This window comes from Leuciscus leuciscus (assembly GCF_965113295.1).
Source record: "Leuciscus leuciscus genome assembly, chromosome: 20".
NCBI lineage: Eukaryota > Metazoa > Chordata > Actinopteri > Cypriniformes > Leuciscidae > Leuciscus > Leuciscus leuciscus.
Genome location: NC_138744.1, coordinates 26,436,590 through 26,458,999, shown reverse-complemented (window position 1 = coordinate 26,458,999; position 22,410 = coordinate 26,436,590). Strand labels below are relative to the sequence as shown.

The following is a 22,410-nucleotide window of genomic DNA, read 5'->3' as shown; positions in this document are numbered from 1 at the left end:
ATCCTTCCAGAAAACAGGAATCCCTGAGGTTCGCTTTCGTGGGCGAAGCGCACCAATATCGGGTTATTCCGTTCAGCCTAGCGTTATTCCCACACAAAGATGGCGGCTCGGCATCAAGATGTCATGCTTAACCACAAAATGTGCTTGGGGTTGAGAAGAATACGCCAAGAAATATATGCTTTCTCCAGTTCAGAGAACTACTTTTCTAGGAGTAGTTTTTGGACTCGGTCTCAATGCAGGCACAATTGTCTCCGGCACGTATCGAGTCGAATCTGGCAGCAGTAACCAGAATCAAGCTAGGCTCATCACTGTAAACAGTTTTAGAGTCTGTTATGGCTCATGGCAGCTACATCCGATGTGATACTCTATGCCCTGCTGTACGTGAGACCCTTGCAGTGGTGGCTAAGGACCAGGGGGTTTCCCCGAGGGGCAACCGGTTTTGCACGATCAAGGTGCCTTCGTTCCTTCGTCATGTGGATGAAGCCTTGGTTCCTGTCCAGTGTTGGGAACATCCTGTCATCGCAAGACTGTGTCGACAGATGCATCCCTTACAGGGTGGGGAGCGGTCATGGAAGGCCATTCGACCCAGGTTCTGTAGTAGGAGAACAGGACGTCTACTGGCATTCTGAAGTAGAACCCGGAAGCGCTACACTGTATTTACAACTGCGTAGGAGACTGATGCAGAAGAGAAGAAATTGTTTAATAAAGTCGTTATTTTTGCTTGTTTTTTTTACGCCGAAAAAGTATTCTTGTCGCTTCATAAAATTAAAGTTGAACCACTGTAGTTACATGGACTATTTTAACGATGTCTTTACTACCTTTATGGGCCTTGAAAGTGGTAATTAAATTGCTGTCTATGGAGGGGTCAGAGAGCTCTCGGATTTCATTAAAAAATATCTTAATTTGTTTTAGGGGTTTGGAACGACATGAGAGTGAGTAATTAATGACAGAATTTTCATTTTTCATTTTTGGCCCTTAATATATAGGTATTAATATGTAATTTTTACACAAAAAAAAAGTGTATGTTTCGATAGATGCTGAAATGTTAAATATTAAAAATATGTAGACAAGTGTAATCAGAATAATTTATTTATTAAAAAAATGTCAAAATCGGTACCAAAAGTCCAAATGACAATGTGGTGCAGTCGCAGTCCTCTCTGGCTGGATACAATAGTTTTGTGTGAGGTATAGTGCAGAATTGAAGTTGTTAATAGCAGAAAATCTTATCCTGATCCACTCGTGAAGGCGCACATTTCTCATTCAAATGCACACAACCCAAAACACGACATGTCGCGATCTGTGACAAAGCAGGCTAGAGCCAATGAGCGTTTCATATCCGTAAAACCTGTAGTAAAGCTTCTTGAGGCGGAAATTGGAGGATTTGACATTTATGGCAGAGATGGCAATACCCTTGGACAAAGTGAAATGGCTAACTTGGATCACGTGTGCCTTGATAACCAATCTGCCTTGACATAATTCTTTTTTTTTTCAGAGCTGTGCAACAGTCAATCACTGTTTGCGGACACCATAGAAATGATGAGAAGTTCTCCTGTGCCTTCAAATACTAAATAGTCCATGCAATTATTAGTGAATGAGCCATTGTTCTTTTAAAAAGTCAGTTGCAGAAACACTGTCAGAGTACTTTAGTATGAATACAGTAAGACTACAGACATTCAAGAACTATCAAATGGAAACAAATGTCAAGAAAAACATTTTGGTTCCAGTGTTCTAAATAATACCCTACACATTACTCAAAATTGTGTATGAAATGTTGGCCCAGGTATTACTACGGCTGTGGAAGCATGAATGCAAACGTGTTATTGCTGACCGGTTTACTGCCCCAGAGGATGTGACCTGGTTTGACTGCACACTGGCCAAGCTGGTGGAAGAAGAGCTTGGGGAAGATGAACGAGTGGTTGTGGATCCTGGGGTGGATTCCTACTTTGTGGACTTTCTCAGAGATGCACCTGAGGCCACAGGTAATGATCAGAAACAAATAAAAATGTATAAAAATGTAATTAGCTAAAGTCTTCTTGTCATGTTAGAAGTCTGTTTCACTTTTGTTTTGTTTGAAATTTGTTGTATGATGACATCAGTAAAAAACAAAACAAAACAAAAAAACAGCCCTTGGCCGTAACCAAGATGGTCACCAAATGAACTGACCATCCTTTACTTTTACTTTGAACATACATATAAAGGACCTGCCCACATATTGTGCAATCAACTCTGATTGGCAGTGTCTCATCTGAATTGGAATGAAATCTAGGATTTATGTGTTGTTTTTATATCTGAACAGGTGAGGAGCCAGAAGAAACTGATTTCGACATGCCAAAAGTATACGAGCCTATCAAATCTTTTGATAGTCTAATGGAGAGGCTGAACATGTTTTTGAGTCATTACAATGAGAGCATCAGAGGAGCAGGCATGGATATGGTTTTCTTCAGGGATGCCATGATTCATCTGGTTAAGGTACATAGAATATCATACTACACTAATGTTTCTTGTATCTCTGTATTGACAGCATGTTATCATCAGAGCCAACCCCTGACCAGTTTGGTAATCCTGCCCTTGTTATCATGAGAACATTTTCAGGGCTCAAAAATGATTTAAACAATTCATCTGTTTGTTGAAAAGAATAACCTTGCTATAGGCTATTAGCATCCTTCTATCATGAAAGAGAAAGAGAAGTGTAGTGCTCTCAAGAAATTTGTATTATTCCAGTTCACTTTCTCTGCTGATTACAGGAGCCAGAGTGTGTGTATAAACGTTTTGCATGGTAATGATGTGGCTTCTGTCTTTCTCTTTCTTACCCTCTCTTTCCCCAGATTTCTCGGATCATCAGGACCCCTCGGGGAAATGCCCTCCTGGTCGGTGTAGGGGGTTCTGGAAAACAAAGTCTGACAAGACTAGCGTCTTTTATCGCTGGCTACAAGACTTTTCAGATTACACTCACTCGGTGAGTCACCTTTGCAAACTCAATCATTCATAGCCTCTTTATTCGAATTCACTTTTCCCCTTCAGGGAGACAGATGACATTGAATCTGTGTCCTATTGTTTGAGTACTAGATAATGCAAAATTTGCATTAAACTTTAATTTCTACATCATCATCACAGATGGTCTTTACAAAGGCTATCTTCACTAGACAGTCTTAACAATGGAACTTTTTAAATTACACAGTAATAACTTATATAATAATAAATAACACATGTATTGCACTGTAATAAACATGTCACTGTTATAGCAGTGCTTTTGTTTTCCTTTATGTAAATGTCAAAAGTCATAAAGCATATTTTCTTGTGTAATACAGTTTAGTCATAATCCAGTAGATGGTATCTGTGTATAAGAGTGTTCTGGCCTCTCCTTTTCAATTTAGCTCTGCTGTTGCAGACTGTAAAGAGGAAAGATCCCATATCCAATCAACTGTTCAGTTTGATTCAGACAATGAGACTGGACATTTTCAATTCAGACCCTTGTCTTCCAATGCAATTGATAGTTCAGTACTAAAATTGAAACTGGAAATACCCGTTAATCGTTAAAGTCTGGAGAAAGACAGGGAGCCATCTGTCAAGTTATTATTTTATATATTAGCTTATTTTTGACTCTGGGGATTTGGAGGCAAACGTTTTCTGAGGAATGGAAGGTTTTGCCTGTAGCCACCTGTAATTCCACAGTGCTCTTCTTTGTTTGCTGTGTGATGACAGCGGCAAGCCTTTGGCAGTTTGACTCGTATTTGGAGATTTTCATTGCAGCTTATATTTGATAAGAATATGAATGAATCTGGTGTTGATCTCAAACTATGTGTGAGAGTCTCCGGAGAAATCAGACGGATTTTACCTTATTGCCTTCAAAACACAAGCTGCTCGCAATTTTCTGTATCCAGGCAGTCTTTTCACACCCAATTCCATAACTCTCTTTGGTAAAACATATCAGTTTTGTTTATTTCCTCGCTATACAGAAAACACTTATTAAAAAATAATTAAAAGGGCATTTCCAAAGGACATTGACAGCATATGCTGTGTAATATACGAATTGTACTAATAATTGTATTTATTCATAAACAGTAGCATTTTGATATGTTTCATGTGTTCAGAAAAATTAACACAGTTATAGGCCAGAAAGAATGCCAAGAAGAAAAGTGCAATCAAATCTAAAATTGAGGATGAGCTAGGCTTTATAGCAATATTATAGGATATATGACTTTTAGTCTGTTTATAATAGTTTCATTTTTAGAATTTAAGTGATGATTTAACAACACATTTGTATGTTCATGGTTCTTTGATGTTGATTTGCAAGTGTTCTATTTAAGATTTTTATCATCTCACAAACTCCCTGGGGTTTGCAAACCTCGGTTTGGGAAACCTAGAGGAATAAAGATGGCTGATTTGCTTAAACTTGTCTTTTCTGTAGTTCCTACAACACCCCCAACCTGATGGAGGACCTGAAGGGCCTGTACAGAACTGCTGGACAACAGGGCAAAGGCATCAGCTTTATTTTCACTGACAATGAGATCAAGGAGGAATCCTTCCTGGAGTACATGAACAACGTCCTTTCATCAGGAGAGGTCAGAAAACCATTCTGACATCATGCTTATAGAAACACCCTTCCCCACAAGCCCCACAGCATCCATTTCTGAGCCGTTCCATGATGTTTTTAGAACACATGGTAAAATAAACCAAACTACATGTGTTCCCAAGGTTACAATTTATGCCCCTTATAACTCAACCTTTATGTCACTGCAAATAAGTCAGATTTCCTGAGGTGCTTTAATGAAAATAAATGAAGGGAGCATGTTGCCCTGTCCTCTGACAAATTACAGAGCTCATTCTGTGTGTGGTAATGACACACAAATAAATGGGATCTGTAAGGCACGAGATGCATTGCTTCATATTAGAGAGACAGATGGGTTTGTCAAAGGGGGAAAAAATAGCAGCTATGCATCCTGCAATGTGACACCTGCCAAAGAGCAGTGGCTGAACTCACTTGTTGTGGAATCCATGCATCACCCTGAAACCAACAGAGTAGCACTGGGGAAGTGTTGCGTTAACATGACCGCACCTCAGGGGAAAGCACTGTGCTTCTGCAGAGTTGAAGACAGGGGGATGAGTTGATAGACAAACTGTTTATTTAGATTACATTATTGAAAGAGACAGGGCACTTCAGTAAACTTTTCCAAGAATATTCCTGTCATCATTTACTCACCACCATGTTGTTCCAAACCCACAAGATACAAGTTTGAGCTTCCATTTTTAACATATGTGATGCGCTATATGTACGTTTGGAGATCATTGTTTAGATGTAAATAAAAGCCTAAATGAAATCTCTTCATATGACTTGGATTAATCCACTGGGTTCATATAGATACATTTTTATAACCTTTTGGATCTTTTAAGCTTTGGTTACCTGGACTTTCAGTGTAGGACAGAACCCTCTCAGATAATAAAAAAATAAATTGAAAAAATCTAATTTGTGTTTCGAAGATTTGAAACGACATGAGGGTGAGTAAATGATGGCAGAATTTTCATTCTTGGGTGAACTGTCCCTTAAAAGTTGATTAGGACTGAGGCCATAAACTTTTTAGTATTTTATTTTAAATCTACTTACTTGATCATGTTGAGGTTTCTTGTGCCAAAACAATTAGTTAATAATTTAGTTTTACAATAATTTTCTACAATTTTCCTACAAGCCATGAGCCTAATTTCTATTATTTCGCTTTGATCCTTTCCCCCTTGTATAATGTTAAAATTCTGGGTGTGATCATTACGTTCTGGATCAATTTGATCCTAATTGGATTCAATTAATCAAAAACCATGAATGAAAAACAACAACAACAAAATCACGTAAAAACAGAAACAGATACTTTGTGCACATTACAAAGTAAACTTGAGAACATATGTGCCCGGTTTCACAAACAAGACTTAGATTAAGCCAGGAGTATAGGCCATAGTTAAATTAGGACATTTAAGTAGCTTTTATATGAACGTGCCTTATACACAAACATTGGCGTGCATCTTGAGACGAAACAATGTCACTGACATATTTTAAGATATGTCAATGCAAGTTGCTCTCAGTTAAGACAGCTCAAACATCCATTTTAGTCTGGGACTAGTCTTAAGCTTTGTCTGTGAAACTGGGCACATACGTTCTCAAGTTTACTTTGTAATGCGCAAAAAGTATTAAGGAAGAATTTCAGTAATGATGTTAGAGGGTCAATTTGAGGTTGTCATGAACAGTGTGTTGTCTGTGCTGTTTTGGGTGGGATATGTGTGTAATAACTATTCGGAATGGATTAAAACATGGTTAAGATGTGTTTAATGTGTATATGGTAGCTAAAAGCATAATTAAATTTGCATAATATTTAATATACAAAAACGCAAGGGGTAAGAAATGTGTGTAATGTACTGAAAGAAACTGTGGAAATCTGCAGAGATCTGTGGGAAAAGATTCCAGTTGTACCTGCAAGAAAGAGAGAGAAGAGTAGGTAGCCACATGGAAGACAGTAATAGTTATTAGCACTAGGATGAATAAAGAGCTTAAGAAATGACTAAATGTGTTGAATTAACACTATGCTCCAATGTGTCTTTCTCACTATCCCTGAATAAATAAAGGGGTTTGAGAATAATTGGCTATAATTCAACCGCAGGGTGCACGTCTAAGGGGTTTTAAAGCTGTCATAAAGTAAGGTTTTTGGTCAGCCAGATTTGGTGAAGCTTGTTATTTCATTAATCATGCTGTTAAGTACATAAAGAGAATTGACTGCAGAGGAGAAGAGCACTCGAGAGCTCTGCTCAAGAATATTAATGAAACACACAAGCCCTTAGTTATACTGAGGATTGCAGGGTTTAGTTTGAAAACTGATGAGGCGAGACTATGATGTCAATGTGGAAGACAGATGAAATAACAAATGGAGTTTAGTGCAAGTTATTATCCAAGATTCTGAAAAGAGAGCAGAAAAAGCAAGATAAGTCTTCAAGAGACATGACTAGACAGACTCCAACATTTTTATTTCATGGTTTTCATGAGACTAAGAGTGTGGTACTCTGTCATGCAGCAGGAGGACTGTGTGGCCAAACTTAAGTGAAATATTGCCTGGTTCCAGTCATGCACTAATCCATGTGTAGTCCTTCTGATAGACTGTTCTAATAAAATAGCATTGTCTTATATAGTGGAGGAGGATCAGACCACATTGAAAATCTGGGATTCAAAATGTAATTTAAGCCTGAAAATAAATACGTTTTGGTGTTTCTGTAAATGTAAAACAAATAAGCATGGTCTAAAATGAGAAAAAAAAGAAAAGAAAAAGAAAGAAAACACTTAATTATTCCTTGGTCACCAATCCAAAAAGTACATTTGTAATACATTAACTTGAAAAAAAAAAAAAAAAAAAAAATGTTCCTTGGAACATTCTCAAATCATCCTAGAATAGTGTTCAAGTGATGCTGCTAATTAAGTAAAAGGAGGACATTTTCATGATATCAATTGTCAGTCCAAATTTTCACTCAAATTATAATTATTAAACTTTTCTGTTTTGCTCATTTATCTATAGTGGTATTAGGTTTTGAACCACACTGTAAGTCTATGATTAGTTATTGTTATTCTAATGAAGCTTATTTGACAAAGTTCGGGAGGAGCATGCACATGCAATCCAACCAATCTGCGTAAGAGGTATATATATATATATATATATATATATATATATATATATATATATATATATATATATATATATATGTATGTATAGGTATTTTGTATATATAGCTGTCCCACACCTTTGTCCAGTGACAGTTTTGTAGCTTCCCTCCATAACCCCAACACCTCACTCTTGGCTTGTTCCCATTTCAGTCAAGGATGGGGGGAGTTATCTGGGTTTTGGCCATATTCCAAGCTCGGAGCCCTCACCTCGGATGGCATACAAATCAAACACTTGACTTAAAGTGATCATCTTACTATCATCATTAACACCAAACCAGAAAATAAGCAACATGCTTTTATTGTAAAAAAGTGCAGTCTTTAGAATGTCTCCTTTTGTGGTCCAAGAAATAAAGTCACAGGTTTGGAATGCTACTAGAATAAACTATAACTGAAATTTTTATTTTTGGGTGAACTATCCCTTAAGTGATTCAGATAATGACTAAAACATTTAAACGTATTCCCTTCCTTGAAGAAGTAATTTTGTCCCCTCAGGTGTGTCATTATGACATGATTGTACATTTGGCTTAAATTCCCTGTGAAACCAATGCTAGGTTTAATCTAATGAGGTGTGAAATATTCTCTCTGCCACAGGTGTCCAATCTGTTTGCTCGAGATGAGATTGACGAGATTATCAGTGACCTCATTCCAGTCATGAAGCGAGAGTTTCCACGGCGACCGCCCACGAATGAAAACCTACATGATTATTTTATGAGCAGAGTGAGACAGAATCTTCATGTGGTTCTGTGCTTCTCTCCAGTTGGGGAGAGGTTCCGTAATAGAGCTTTGAAGTTTCCTGCTCTTATTTCAGGATGCACCATGGACTGGTTTAGCCGCTGGCCCAAAGATGCTCTGATCGCAGGTCAGTAATTTGAAATGTCAGACCCAAAGAGGTCCAATATACCCAGGGTGAACCCTAAAATCTGGTGCTGATACTGATGCCCTAATCAAAAATATCTCATCTCTGTGAAGGAATGCAGGACATTTTGTGCTGAATCACACAAAGAGAAAGAGAGTGACTCATTATTTCACTCATTAGGAGGAGCTTTTAAAAATCGGATTTACTTCAAAATAATGCTTTTTTGTGCATTATTTTTTTGTGTGTTTAATTTTTAAACTTAAAAATTACAAAACCTTTTTGTAATTTCAAAACACAAACCTTTTTGTGATTTCCATGTTACTTAGAATACATGATTACTTTTGAATGACTGACACCGGAGACCCAGCATCTTTTAACAATGTCTAGCCTCTGAAGTTAACCACCCCAGACAAGATTACCTGTAAAACATCAACCCTGAAACTAAGGTTTTATAATGCTTATAATCTGAAAATAACCACCATGATTTATTGACCAAGTAAATTTGTGTGTCTACTTTGAATGCAGACACAAAACAAGTAATTTAGGAATAGCACACACTGTTACACAAACAATTTAAACCAATCATATTTTGGAGAACAGCTCTTATCGTAGCTATAATTTAAATGTATTGAAAGACTATCAAGAAAAGCATCACAAGCAATCAGTTGTTGCAAAATGATTGTAACTGTCTATAGCTAGATAAACAGCTTATTTGTGTATTGTGCAAATAAATGATACAAATAACTTTTTGTTTATTTTTCCCTCAGTGTCAGAACACTTCCTGTCCAGGTATGACATAGATTGCACTCCTGAGGTAAAGGGGGAAGTGGTTCAGTGCATGGGCTCTTTTCAGGATGGGGTGGCAGAAAAGTGTGCAGATTATTTTCAGCGGTACCGACGTTCAACACATGTCACACCCAAATCCTACCTGTCCTTTATCCACGACTACAAGACCATCTACAAAGAGAAGCACTCAGAGGTTCAGACTCTCGCCGAAAGGTCAGTATAAGCTAAACTAGAAAACAAGAGCATAAATTAATAAGGTAAACAAATACAGTATATAGAAAATTATATATAGTGATCTATAGAAAAGCTATAAATATATGTTATCATGTTCTGACAATAAGGAGATAATTCACTAAAGGATTTGTATGCACTGTTTCAGTAAAAAACAAACAAAAAAACTTGCATCTTATTTTAACCAGGTGCTAAACCTGGTGTTGAAATAGTGCTGCACTTTGTGTATTTGAATAAAGTCATTGTTAATCCTTTATGTCCAAACATGGCACCTTTCTATGTAAATTAAACTATAAATTCTACCTTATTCAAAACACAGCATTATTTGCCTTGCATAATTACTGTAGTATCATTGACCATGGAAAGCAGATGATAGATTGGATGCTATGGAGAGATAAAGTAAAATGCCCGCAAAGTATGCCATGTTGCAGTAATCTGCTGCACCCTCCACAACCTACTGAAAGATTTTGCGAGTGCATTTGTATTGTTTCCTGATTTGCATAATTCATTTAGTGAACCGTGAGGTAAAATAACTCAAACAGTGCGTGCATATAAACAGCATTATCAGCAGGTGCAATTCATTCATAGGGAATTCCCTTCTGACTTTCTGTAAATAGTGATGTGGAGTCTGCAACCATGTATAACAGACTTATACATCCAAGTGTATTGTTTTATTAGAATGAACACCGGTCTCCAGAAACTCAAGGAGGCCTCTGAGTCTGTTGCTGCCCTCAGCAAAGAGCTGGAGGTGAAGGAGAAAGAGCTTCAGATAGCCAACGAGAAGGCTGATATGGTAAGTAAGCATGTAGAATGTGTGTATTTGTTGATTATTGCCTCCCAGACCCAGATAATTGTCTCCCTAAATAGAATTTCCAATTCATTCTATTTCAAAACGGTATTTATCATTTCTAAACATAGTTAGATGGGAAAGGTCAACACAACTCTCTCAAAGCCCAGGTTAGTTTGTACAGAGGCCCCTCGGGGGTGTGCCAGCTCCCTGTTCACTTCACTCTATACATGATTGATAGCTTGAGTCATCATCCAAAAAATTTTATTTGCAGGCAATATTTCAGTTCTTGGTTTGTTGTACAGGGACAAGAGTACCACAGTTCTGACAGACTGTTGTTATTACTCAGATATCGACATGTTTGTGTCCTGTGGGCAAAACGAGTCCCTAAAAGAAATAACAGGCTACAGGCCTATAGTTATTTACAACCAATCTATTGTGCAGATTGACTGCATGCTCACCTAAAGCCTGGAACACACCAAGCCGACGCAGACGAACTAGCGCTGATGAAAGCCGACTGTGTTGTCGCCTCGCGTCGGGGTAAAAAGCTGCACTTGAACACACCGAGAGAATTACAGCCGACTGTCAGCTAGAATGCGCGTTCTGCGCCTGCGTGTAAATGAGACAGCTGTCTATTTCTGCAGATATATTCGTCTATATTCGTCATTCAAAAAGGGAAACCGGCGCTGCCGGCTGCAGTTACACAAACCGTAAACAAAGCAGTGCGTGCTTACCGTTTTGAATATCAATCCTGCTAAACACTGTCTTTATTCCACTCCTCTCGTGTTAATATTGAAATATTCGCCAAGGAACACTCAGATAAGATGACATATCATTAGAACAGCCTTCTATCTGTACCGTTTTGACTTTGCTCGCTATTTTGCTATTATTCTCGTGCACTGACTCGGTCACTAAGCTGAACAGCCAATCAGAGTTCCCTCTTTCACCGACGGCCCGACGCCGATTCAACATGTCGAATCGGCCGTTACAAAGCCGACGAGGACCAATTTCAGCCGACGGTGCGGAACACACTGAGAAGATTTAGTCGGCCGACGCACGGAAACTGCCCGACGGCCGACCGTCGGCTTGGTGTGTTCCAGGCTTTAAAGAGTACAATTCCTACCAGGTTGGATCAGGGATGGGGAACTCTGGTCTGGAGGGCCACTGTCCTCACAGTTTAGCTCCATACCTAATCAAATACACCTAAAAAGAATCTAACCAAACTTCAGGATTGTTTGAAAATTACAGGTAGATGTGTTTGATTTGGGATGGAATGAACCTCTGCAGGATCAAAGTTTCCCATGCCTGCTCTAGTTTTTTTATTTTTTTATTTTTTTATAACTTTTTTAACTTTTCATGCTGACAGTGATTTTCACTCTCAGAGGCACCAAGTTTTTTTACTGTTGGTTGTTTGTTGGTTTTCCTACACTGATCGATGCTCAGTGGGTTGTGGAACTGGCTATAGCTTTTGTAAATTTTATTAAAAATGAGATATATTGCTGGTAAAAAATAAGATCTTATTTATTTTTGACAGTAAATCAGTTTTCTTGTATACAATTTTTTTTTTACATTCTTCAGAGAAAACATTCATATGCCTAATGTGCAGTGCATCAACATGAAGCAGGGTTATGCCTTGGGCAGACTGAGTTAGTATCCCAGCTCATGTTCCTTTCCTATCTCGCCCCCCTCTCTGTCCCTAGGCGAAAAAAGTGCCAAAAAGTTATATGTGAATTTCAGCTGTGCATAATAAATATGATCATGAACACAGTGTTGCAACCCAGGTTCATTGGAAATATATGCCTCTACCTAGGCCTACATTTCTGCAAAACCTATACATTTCACTATAGATTATATCTGAAATGGCCACTAGAGGCAGTAAAACACCAAAAACGTTCACACAAATTATGATTACGGGGCAGATAATTGATTAAAAAAGGGGTACGAGTGCCACGAAATATGAATCACGACTCTCCACAAAAGAACTAAAGCCTCGTAAAAAGAAGAAGAAAATGGCATGGTTGCTTCAGCGTGTTTTCATCTCACGTTTACTTTTGCTCACACTATCAGTTAGGTTTAGGGTAGGGTTTAGTGTAGGGGGTATGTTAAATTCAAATTTGCCATGATGCTGTGTAGATTGCTGTTAGTGTGAACACTCCTACGGCGGGTAACTTTTTAAAACAATGGCTCTCATGGCACAAGATGCTGATGCAATTTGATTTTTAATCGATCAATGGCACTAGTTATTTGAGAATTTCTGTCAGTCTTACAGTGTTTAATCAGATATTCATCACAGATAATTGCAGTAACTGATACAATCACAGATTTCACACCTTGTAAGAACTGCCATTAAAAAATGATCAGTGTTAATTACATATCTCCAGTTGATAAAATTAACTTCTCATTAGACAGGCTCAGAAGATAACTCTCCATTGTAAGTTTTAGTTAACCATCTCCTGTTAGAAAATTGAAGTGTCCCCAGGAGAAGATTAAACTTGTTGATGCACTCATTTCTGGCTAGAAAAAAATATGGGTCCAAGGGGCTGTGCAATATGTTATGATTATTTACAGTGAATTCATAGTCCATATGTGTGAATGGGGAGATATGTATTGTGATGTTCTGTGTTGCATTGATTGATGCTGTTGTGACTGATTTGCATGTCTTTGTGAGTCTATGTTAACTTTAGTCAGCATGAAATGAAAATACATCATTTATTTTTTGTTAAATGTTTTGATAAGTTTTAATCAAAATATCATAGCTGGACCTTCTGGTGAAAACAACAGACTTCTTTCTGGTGACGTATGTTGGACTTCTCCAGTCATTTAGTGTGCTTAAACCATGCACCTGTAAGCTCTCAATCATCTGCCTCCACTTTTTAGTGCAATGCCTTCATATTGAAATCCAATCAACAACCAATGCATAAAATCAAGTCCCCATCCTACATGTTTTTCTTTTTTTAATAGTGTAATGCACTCAGATATACACTACCAGTCAAAAGTTTTGGATCAGTAAGATTTTTAATGTTTTTAAAAGAAGTCTCTTCTGCTCACAAAGGCTGCATTTATTTTATAAAAAAAATAAAAAAATGTATATATATATATTGTTAGATATTATGACAATTTAATATAACTGTTTTCTATTTTAATATATTTTAAAATGTAATTTATTCCTGTGATCAAAGCTGAATTTTCAGAATCATTTCTCCAGTCTTCAGTGTCACATGATCCTTCAGAAATCATTCTAATATGCGGATTTGATGCTCAAAAAACATTCATTATTATTATCAATGTTGAAAACAGTTGTGTACAATTTATTTATTTATTTTTCAGGATTATTTGATGAATAGAAAGTTCAAAAGAACAGCATTTATTTGAAATAGAATCTTTTGTAACATTATAAATGTCTTTGTAAATGATTAATATTCATCCTTGATGAATAAAAGTATTGATTTGTTTTATTTATTTCCCCAAAAATAAAAATCTTACTGACTGTTTAATGTTACAAAAGCTTTCTATTTCAGATAAATTATGTTCTTTTGAATTTTCTATTCATCAAATAAACCTAAAATAAAAATGTAGATAAATGTAGCATCAAAATTTGCATATTAGAATGATTTCTGAAGGATCACGTGACACTGAAGACTATTCAGCTTCGATCACAGGAATACATTTCAGTTTGACATATATTCACATAGAAAACTGTTGTTTTAAATTGTAATAATATTTCACATTATTATTATTATTATTATTTATTTATTTATTTATTTATATATGGTATTTTTTGGTATTTTTAATCATAGCCTTGGTTAGCAGAAGAGACTTCTTTTAAAAACATTAAAAATCGTACCGATCCAAAGCTTTGGACTGGTAGTGTATGTAACAAAGATATGTTGCTTCTGTTTCATTAGGGACTTTAACTTTATGTATGGTAAAGTAATCCAAGATCAATTTCCCTGTAAAAGTACAAAAAAATACATTGTATTCTAAATGAAATCCGTCATGCTGCATAAAGTTTGAAAGTATCCATTAGGTGAAAGACTCGCCTCCCAGTCACAGGCTAACTAAAGATCAATACTGAGCTCTGAAACATTAAGAAATTAATAACCTCAGACTCCGAATTATAGCATGAAGTGCTACAGATTTTACAATATGAGCGTTTTCAAATTTTTGTTTCAGGTGTTGAAGGAGGTGACCGTGAAGGCTCAGGCTGCTGAAAAGGTCAAAGTCGAAGTTCAAAAGGTCAAAGATAAAGCACAGGCCATAGTTGACAGCATCTCTGCAGACAAGGCCATCGCTAAAGAGAAGTTGGAGGCAGCCAGGCCTGCTCTGGAAGAGGCTGAGGCAGCATTGCAGGTCAGGAACAATATGGAGCGATTACACGGTAGCATAGAAGAGGAGAGAATGGGAGAAGTGTGATGTTCGTGGGGCATCTCGGTGCCTGCAGCTTCTGTGTAATTACATGCTGTCTATGAGGGTTTAAAAATAGACCGTGTGATGGCAGGGTTGCTGTAGGTGGTCTCGTAGCAAGCAGGGGTCTGACAGCAGCCGCCTCTAACTAACCCCACACACCCACTCAATCATACAACCACCCAAACACACACCCCACCTCTTCCTTCCACCACCTGCCCACTGCATCCTTCCCATGTATCTGTCCATAATGTAACCTTGTATCATTCTTGGGACAGGAATCACACACTTTAATAATCCACTCAGAAGCTAATCCAAAACAAGTTAAGCAAACGAACACAATCGCCATGCATAAACGACGTAACCGGACAAATGAACACTGAAAAGACTGCAACTAAAGCCTGGTTCATACGGAACGATTTAAAAATTGTCGGCCGATTTTCCAAACCTGAGAGACCACACACATGGCGATAAAAAATCACGGGTCTAACGGTTTTGGTCGTACAGTGTGTGGTGCGCAGCCACATGGCAAAATCAACATATCACACACGAACCTTTGACTCCCGAGCATTCCCAGGTCAGACGGGAAATCTCGCAAAATCCCTCGAGATCAAACGTGACTTCAGAGTAAACAATCATGGCGGACCAAGAGGATGCAGTGGCGATAGTTTGTAGTTAGTTTTTAACCGGAAAAAAACGTTATCAAAAGAAAAGGCGATGATCTCCGACATCCACCAGACTTTCTGGTGCACGATGCCGCCGGCTGTTTTGATTTTGTTTCCCGGTGCTTCCTCGCCACCTCGTCACCTCGCTTTCTGATTGGCTACACGCCACAGTCCACAGGCTGCGTGCTAGTTTGTCCCCGGGGGACACCACACACGAGGAGAAATCGGGTCAAATTTGCATAGCGTAACTCCGCCCCACCTCGTGGGTTTATAAGGAAGTACGCCGGCAACATGCAGATATGTCTTCGCTGAGGAGCCGAGACTGAACTCAGGCGTTCCAGCGGTACAGCGGAAGTGGCAGGGAGACGTAACTCAGGGAACGAGGGTTACATACGTAACCGAGACGTTCCCTTTCGTGGTCACTACGAGTTACGTCAGTGACGATGAATGGGGTTCCCAGTCTAATCACGCCACCTCGGCTGTCTTCCAGTGCTCTGCGTAAGTCTGAGCTCCCTGTCGTGAGACTGGCACGGACGAAGGACTCCTACTTAACACAGGAATACCAAGGTACACTGGGAAGCATATCTCAGCGGAAATATGCAATCATGCCCAGCCCGAAGGGGGGGACTTAGAATACACATATGACCCGGAGGGTTGCATATGGAGTATCACTGGGGTATCCAGCCGCAGGTGGAATATTTCAACCCCAGGAGTGGCAAGGTGGCTTGCCGAGGGAAAGACACATGGTCAGAGAGGCTTACAGTGGAAATACACATGTGGGGGTCGCCCAGAGGGGGAACCATGCACATGGAGGCACCTAGCCAAACGCGAAAGCTGCCGGTGACATAACTCTGGCGTTGATGTCGACAGTGCTATAGGAACTCAGGGCCTGCGGGGAGGCTCACCTGAGGAGAATATCGCACGTATCCCGTCCGTGGAGAGGAATGGCGAGCAAGCGAAGACACCTGAGCAGAATCTTGTACCGGCTGGTTGAAGCGAGTACATGAGAAGAAACTGGCTCCACTCGGAGATTGTAGAATCTCGCGAATGTGTTGGGTGTCGCCCAGCCTGCAGCTCTGCAGATGTCTGTTAGCGAGGCGCCATTCACTAGAGCCCAAGAGGAGGCCACACTCCGAGTGGAGTGGGCCTTCACACCAAGGGGGCACGGTCGACCTTGCTGCTGGTATGCCAAAGCAATGGCGTCCACTATCCAGTGAGACAACCTTTGCTTGGAGAGAGCCTTTCTCCTCAGCTTCCCACCATAACAGACAAAGAGCTGGTCTGAGGTCCTGAAACACTGTGTTCTGTCTACGTAAGCACGGAGGGCTTTGCTGGACAGAGCAGTGCCAAGGCTGGGTCTGCCTCCTCCAAGAGCAGCGCTTGCAGGTTCACCACCTGATCTCGAAAGGGAGTGGTGGGAACCTTGGGCACATATCCAGCCCTGGGTCTCAGGATCACGTGAGAGTTAGCTGGCCCGAGTTCCAGGCACGCTTCGTCAACCAAAAATGCCTGCAGGTCCCCTACCCTCTTAATGGAGGCCAATGCAACCAGGAGCGCTGTCTTCGTTGACAGGAACGAAAGAGACCCGCGGCATGCTGAGAGACGATGTCGCGGGCTCAATCGGGACACTCTCGGGTTGCGCTGCATGAGAGGGGGGTGTGGAGCGTGGAATAGTCACCCTCAGGTCACCCTGGCCACCAGCCGAAGTACCAGCTCTCGTGGAGCTTGTAGATCGGGGTGTGGATGAGGGAACTCTCCCTCTAACGAGGTCATTGAGTCTCGACCGTAACAGCGCGATGGTCATGTTCCGCAATGGGAACATGACTCATCCACAAACACTGCCTTAGCATGGTCAACGGCCAGACACGCAAAACAGCGATTGTGCCCATCAGAGTCAGATATAATGCGACCGCAACCAGAAGTGCACGGGCGAGGCATCTTTAAAAAGACGTGCCGCTTGCAAGCTCTTTTGTGAAACGAGAAATCTCCGCAGAGTGTTGAAGCGACCAGGGAGATGAACACACAAACACTGGCAGATCACTGCACAGATCAGCAGGGAATGTGCACTCGCTGGAACTCGCTGTCACACCAACACCTGGAGAGAAGCTCGTCTCGAAGAGTGTAGAGATGAATCTCAGATTTGGCTTGTGGAGTGAAGTGAATACTTGACTACGAAGCGAAAACATATCTGCATGTTGCCGGTGTACTTCCTTATATACCCACGAGGTGGGGCGGAGTTACGCATGGAAATTCTGCAGACCCATGGCATTTCATTGCCATTGGCTCGTTTTATATACTCGAAGGTGATACTCTAAACGAAACCCCATTTGTCGTCACTGACGTGACTCGTAGTGACCACGAAAGGGAACCATAGTGACTAAAGAGTGGCGGGAAACTAGAACAAAGGAGACATGTGACTGAAGATAAACAAACTAAAAGTCCAAACATAATAGAACCATGACAAAATTCTTATTGACCCCTAACTTTTGAATGGCAGTGTATATTTTATCAAATACATTTTTTTTTTTAACTGTAATTTACTAATAAAAAGGAATGAAAATTGTTCCTGTTATATTGCTATATTGGTTTCTATTTAAGAAAACTGTGGAAAATGTTCAAATAGATTTTCTAAAACCTATGTGTTTGACTATATAATTGATCACTTTTTATGAGCTCTAAATACTTTGAAAAAATTAGACACCTCGGATTTGCACTTGAAGCAGGGACAATAAATGCATTGTTTAGCTTTCTGTCCATTCTGACTATTCATGATTGACTTGAGCCATCATGTCATTGTGTCCATTATCAGTTGTAACTATGCCAACCCCCCCCCCCCCCCCCCAATATTCAAGCTAAAACATGCCATCATTGTTTTTCATGAAGTTGCAAACCGTGCATCATGTTAAAATCTCTGTTTTAGTGTGTCATGATCCTTTAAACAACTCTCAGCTGTTTCTCCTTTATATCTTTCACTTCTGTCCTTTCACATCTGTCATCTGTGTTCTCCCATCCTTATTTCTCCCTTTCAGTGTTTGATCTCTCATCTCTTTACCACTTCCCTTTCTATGTGCTTCCTCACCCACTGACACTCTCCTTAACCCTTTATATTACCATTTACTGTATAACCCATCCTCAGCTATCGACCCTATAACATACACCTTCCTGCTCCATCCCCCTCCTTCCCACTGGTTCAAATGATCTTTCTACTTATTCATAAAGATACATCCATCAAGTATTGCTCATTAAGCTGTTGTGCACTAAACTTTGTCAACCATGAAGCATAACAGCTGCCACTCGGATTAATAAGTTATGCACAGAGCTGCTGCATACTAGTTCATGTGTCAGAATGTTAACAAGATGTCTAATTCACTTTCTCTCTGTCTCTTTCTGTATTTATCTCCCTGTTTATCTGTAAACAGACCATAAAGCCATCAGACATTGCTACGGTGCGAACACTGGGCAGACCGCCCCACCTCATCATGCGTATTATGGACTGTGTGTTGTTACTCTTCCAGAGGAGAGTGAACATGGTGAAAATTGATCCTGAGAAAAACTGCACCATGCCCTCCTGGCAAGAGTCACTAAAACTCATGACAGCTGGGAACTTCCTGGGCAGTCTACAGGTATATAAGTCTTAATACCAGATATTTTTTCTCCTTAGGTGATATAATATATAGTCGAAGTTTCTTGTACTAAAAAACAGGGGTATTTTATTTTTAATTACTATTTCCCATTCTCTGTCACCCACACAATTAAACAAGCCTTTTCTCTGCTATGAATTCTATGTAATATAGTATTAACGGCTTATTTCTTCCATATCAGCCCATTAAAAAGCTTAAAATAATATTGTGACTACAAAGCAATCTGTGCCATTGAAACAGTAATCATGTCTTCTAGTGACTAATCAAACCTATTTCTGTTTTTATTAATCCACTGTAATAGAATGGGCCAAGTTTCTGAACACTACGTTGTTGATATGCATGTGTGGGCAGCAAACATATGCAGTGTTAAATATATATATATATATAGCTACAAAACAGGACCACTGTAGTTGTAACCACTGTAGGAGTTGTACCAGTATGATTTTTGTCATTAAACCTAATTTCAAAAGCCAACAGATGGATCGACTAATTAGGTTTTTAGTCGACAGAAAATCCCTTGGGTAAAACTTTTGCACAAACAAGTTAAAATACTGGCACAAATAAGTCCAGCTCTGACAGCTAATCGGTTCAATATATTATATGCATACAATTATACTGATATGTCTTAGAACATATTTTAAAGGCTGTCTGTTTGCTTTTAAGAGAAGGTTCCATGCTCTCTATCGTCTCACAACTTTACAGGAGCCCGAGCAACAAATATAAAATAATATTGTCATTTTCAAGAGTTTCAAATATATGTGACATTATATGTACAGTATTGTTTTACTCCAGCTTTTGTTTTGTACTCCAGCAATTCCCTAAAGACACCATCAATGAGGAGGTGGTGGAACTCCTCTCTCCGTACTTTGACATGGTGGACTTTAACATAGAATCAGCCAAGAGGGTGTGCGGCAATGTTGCAGGTCTTTGCTCCTGGACCAAAGCAATGGCTGCCTTCTTTTCTATCAATAAAGAAGTGCTTCCTTTGAAGGTGAGATCACTTGATATTTTTTCACATGATGCAACCCTGTCAAGTTATCAGGGTTTCTTTACTAACAGGCTATCATTTAAACTGTCAAAACTATGGTTTAGTTTATGAATTGCTATTATTGTTTGATTATTCTTTACATGCTTTTGGTCATAATTTATTATTGTATCATCTTTTGATATAATAGTTTCATTTCAATTGGTTGCTTGAAGCCTCAGATGCACACTTGTAGATTTTAGTTGCTGTTAGTTTCATGTTTGTTAGCTTCAATAGTATACTCCTAGTACAACTTGACCACCTTTTGCAGATATGTGCATGTATTTCTTTCTTTTTTTCTAAGAAAACAGACTGAATTATATATTTCTTATATTCAGGAGCAACCCTCCACTCCTCAAATACTTAACTTCTTCAGACTAGTAATAGCAAGTAACTTTTAAAAATCAACTTAATGCCAAACTTTTCAGATGCACAGGTACACAGAATCCCTAATTCAATGATCATCATGTTTTAAAGGTTTTTCTTGATGCATACTGAAATTTATAAAAGAAAAACAGGTTCAAAGTTCAATCCTTACTTTATACGGTACAAAAATGAATGTATTTTAACATGTAGATGCATTTTGGATTCATAAACTGATTTGGATGCAAGAGCAACATCTTGAGGCTATTAAATGTGAAACGAAAGGGGGGAAAAACACTAAAAGACTTAGGACTCCAAAGTGTGACAGTTTCAAACACAAATGCAACTGAGGGGAAAAAAAGGGGGTTTTGTTCAGTGGAAAATTATTTATTGTTTCCTATTAACCTGTGGTTTCCAGGAGCTGGATCATTTACGACTCTCTCTTTCTCCATAGGCTAATCTGGCAGTGCAGGAGAACAGGCTGACCATAGCTAATGTGGACCTCCAGACAGCCCAGGCAGAACTGGATGCTAAGCAAGCAGAGCTGGATGTAGTTCAGGCTGAATATGAGAAGGCCATAATGGAGAAACAGGTCATCACTGTGTTAGATAGATTAGGACAGTGGTGTCTTGCAGAGATTGGCCGCACACACCTGAATAAACGTATCAAGGTCTTCGGGATTACTAGAAACTTCCAGACCGGTGTGCAGGTTGGCACTAAACTCTGCAGGTCATTCACTCTCCAGAAGCAGGATTGGACACCTCTGGCTTAGGGTCAAATGCTGCGTTCACGGCATGTTGTTATTATCGTAATTGAGATATGACAACACGTGACGTTATTATTGGAGCTATTCACATCCTTAGACTCTGAATTATGCGTTTTTATGGCAACAATATCAAGGCCAATATGAAGCAGTCAGGTGGTACAGTGGCCACGTGGTCCTTCGGATGAGATGTTAAACCGAGGTCCTGACTCACTGTGGTCATTAAAAATAATTAGAAAGAGTAGGCGTGTAACCCCGCCCATCCTGGCCAAATTTGCCTCCTAATCATCCCCATATATACTGATTGGCCTACAACACTCTGTCTCCTCTCCACCAATAAAGCTGGTGTGTGTGGTCAGTGTTCTGGCGTAATATGGCTGCCGTCACATCATTCAAGTGGATGCTGCACACTGGTGGTGGTTGAGGAGATTCCCCCCTTCTATGTAAATCACTTTGAGTGCCGAGAAAAAGTGCTATATAAATGTAATGAATTATTATTATTATTACAAGTTGGAGCTCTCAGAAAATTCCCAGTTTAGATCTTGTGATTACGGTAATTAAGGCATGGCGTGAACACACCTAAAGCTACTTCATCATCATGACAAATAATCTGAAAAATATGGGTTTTGATTGGGTTTGATCAGCAAAATTAAACCCCCAAAAAATTTAACCCCAAATAAATCACTGACAAATATTTCTTGAATATTTCTTTTTTTCCAGCTGTAGCCCACATAAAATGAACCACAATCCAGATTTTTCCAATTATCTTTCTAATTATTCTGTGAAAAATGGTGAATCAGCTGTCATTTAGTGCCTGAAGTAAATACCAAATCACTCATTAGCATTTTTGCATAAAATTTGGATGTAATGAGCAATTTTGTAAACAAACCTAAAGCCATCTTGCAGATGAATCATTCAGGCTTGTACTCTGTGTGCCTCTACAAAAGGAATACTAACTTTATAAATGGTTTGAAGCAAACATCAATGTTCCAATTCACAATGTATAACAAGCCTTCCGAACATTTCATAATTTAGTTGATAATTGTGTGATTAACAGCTTGCGACTGACTGATCCTTTGGGGTTGATTTACGATAGGCTTGATCATACCTAAGAGAACAGATGTTTACTTAAACCAATGATTGAATAAACTTACGAATTGACTTTAAACACTTTAATTAATTTTCTTAATTTACTAATTT

General features: G+C 39.2%; 1 protein-coding gene across 4 annotated transcripts in view; it reads left to right on the top strand.

The window, feature by feature from the left end:
- Positions 1-22,410, top strand: part of dnah5 (dynein, axonemal, heavy chain 5) — a 249,542-nt gene that overhangs the window by 151,501 nt on the left and 75,631 nt on the right. For all 4 annotated transcript variants that reach the window (XM_082150214.1, XM_082150212.1, XM_082150215.1 and 1 more), the window contains exons 51-61: positions 1,781-1,979; positions 2,297-2,469; positions 2,826-2,956; positions 4,409-4,562; positions 8,282-8,549; positions 9,314-9,545; positions 10,242-10,356; positions 14,524-14,700; positions 18,839-19,042; positions 19,872-20,051; positions 20,902-21,039. In XM_082150214.1, coding sequence (XP_082006340.1) covers positions 1,781-1,979; positions 2,297-2,469; positions 2,826-2,956; positions 4,409-4,562; positions 8,282-8,549; positions 9,314-9,545; positions 10,242-10,356; positions 14,524-14,700; positions 18,839-19,042; positions 19,872-20,051; positions 20,902-21,039 — 1,971 coding nt within the window. The remainder of the gene's footprint in view (positions 1-1,780; positions 1,980-2,296; positions 2,470-2,825; positions 2,957-4,408; positions 4,563-8,281; positions 8,550-9,313; positions 9,546-10,241; positions 10,357-14,523; positions 14,701-18,838; positions 19,043-19,871; positions 20,052-20,901; positions 21,040-22,410) is intronic.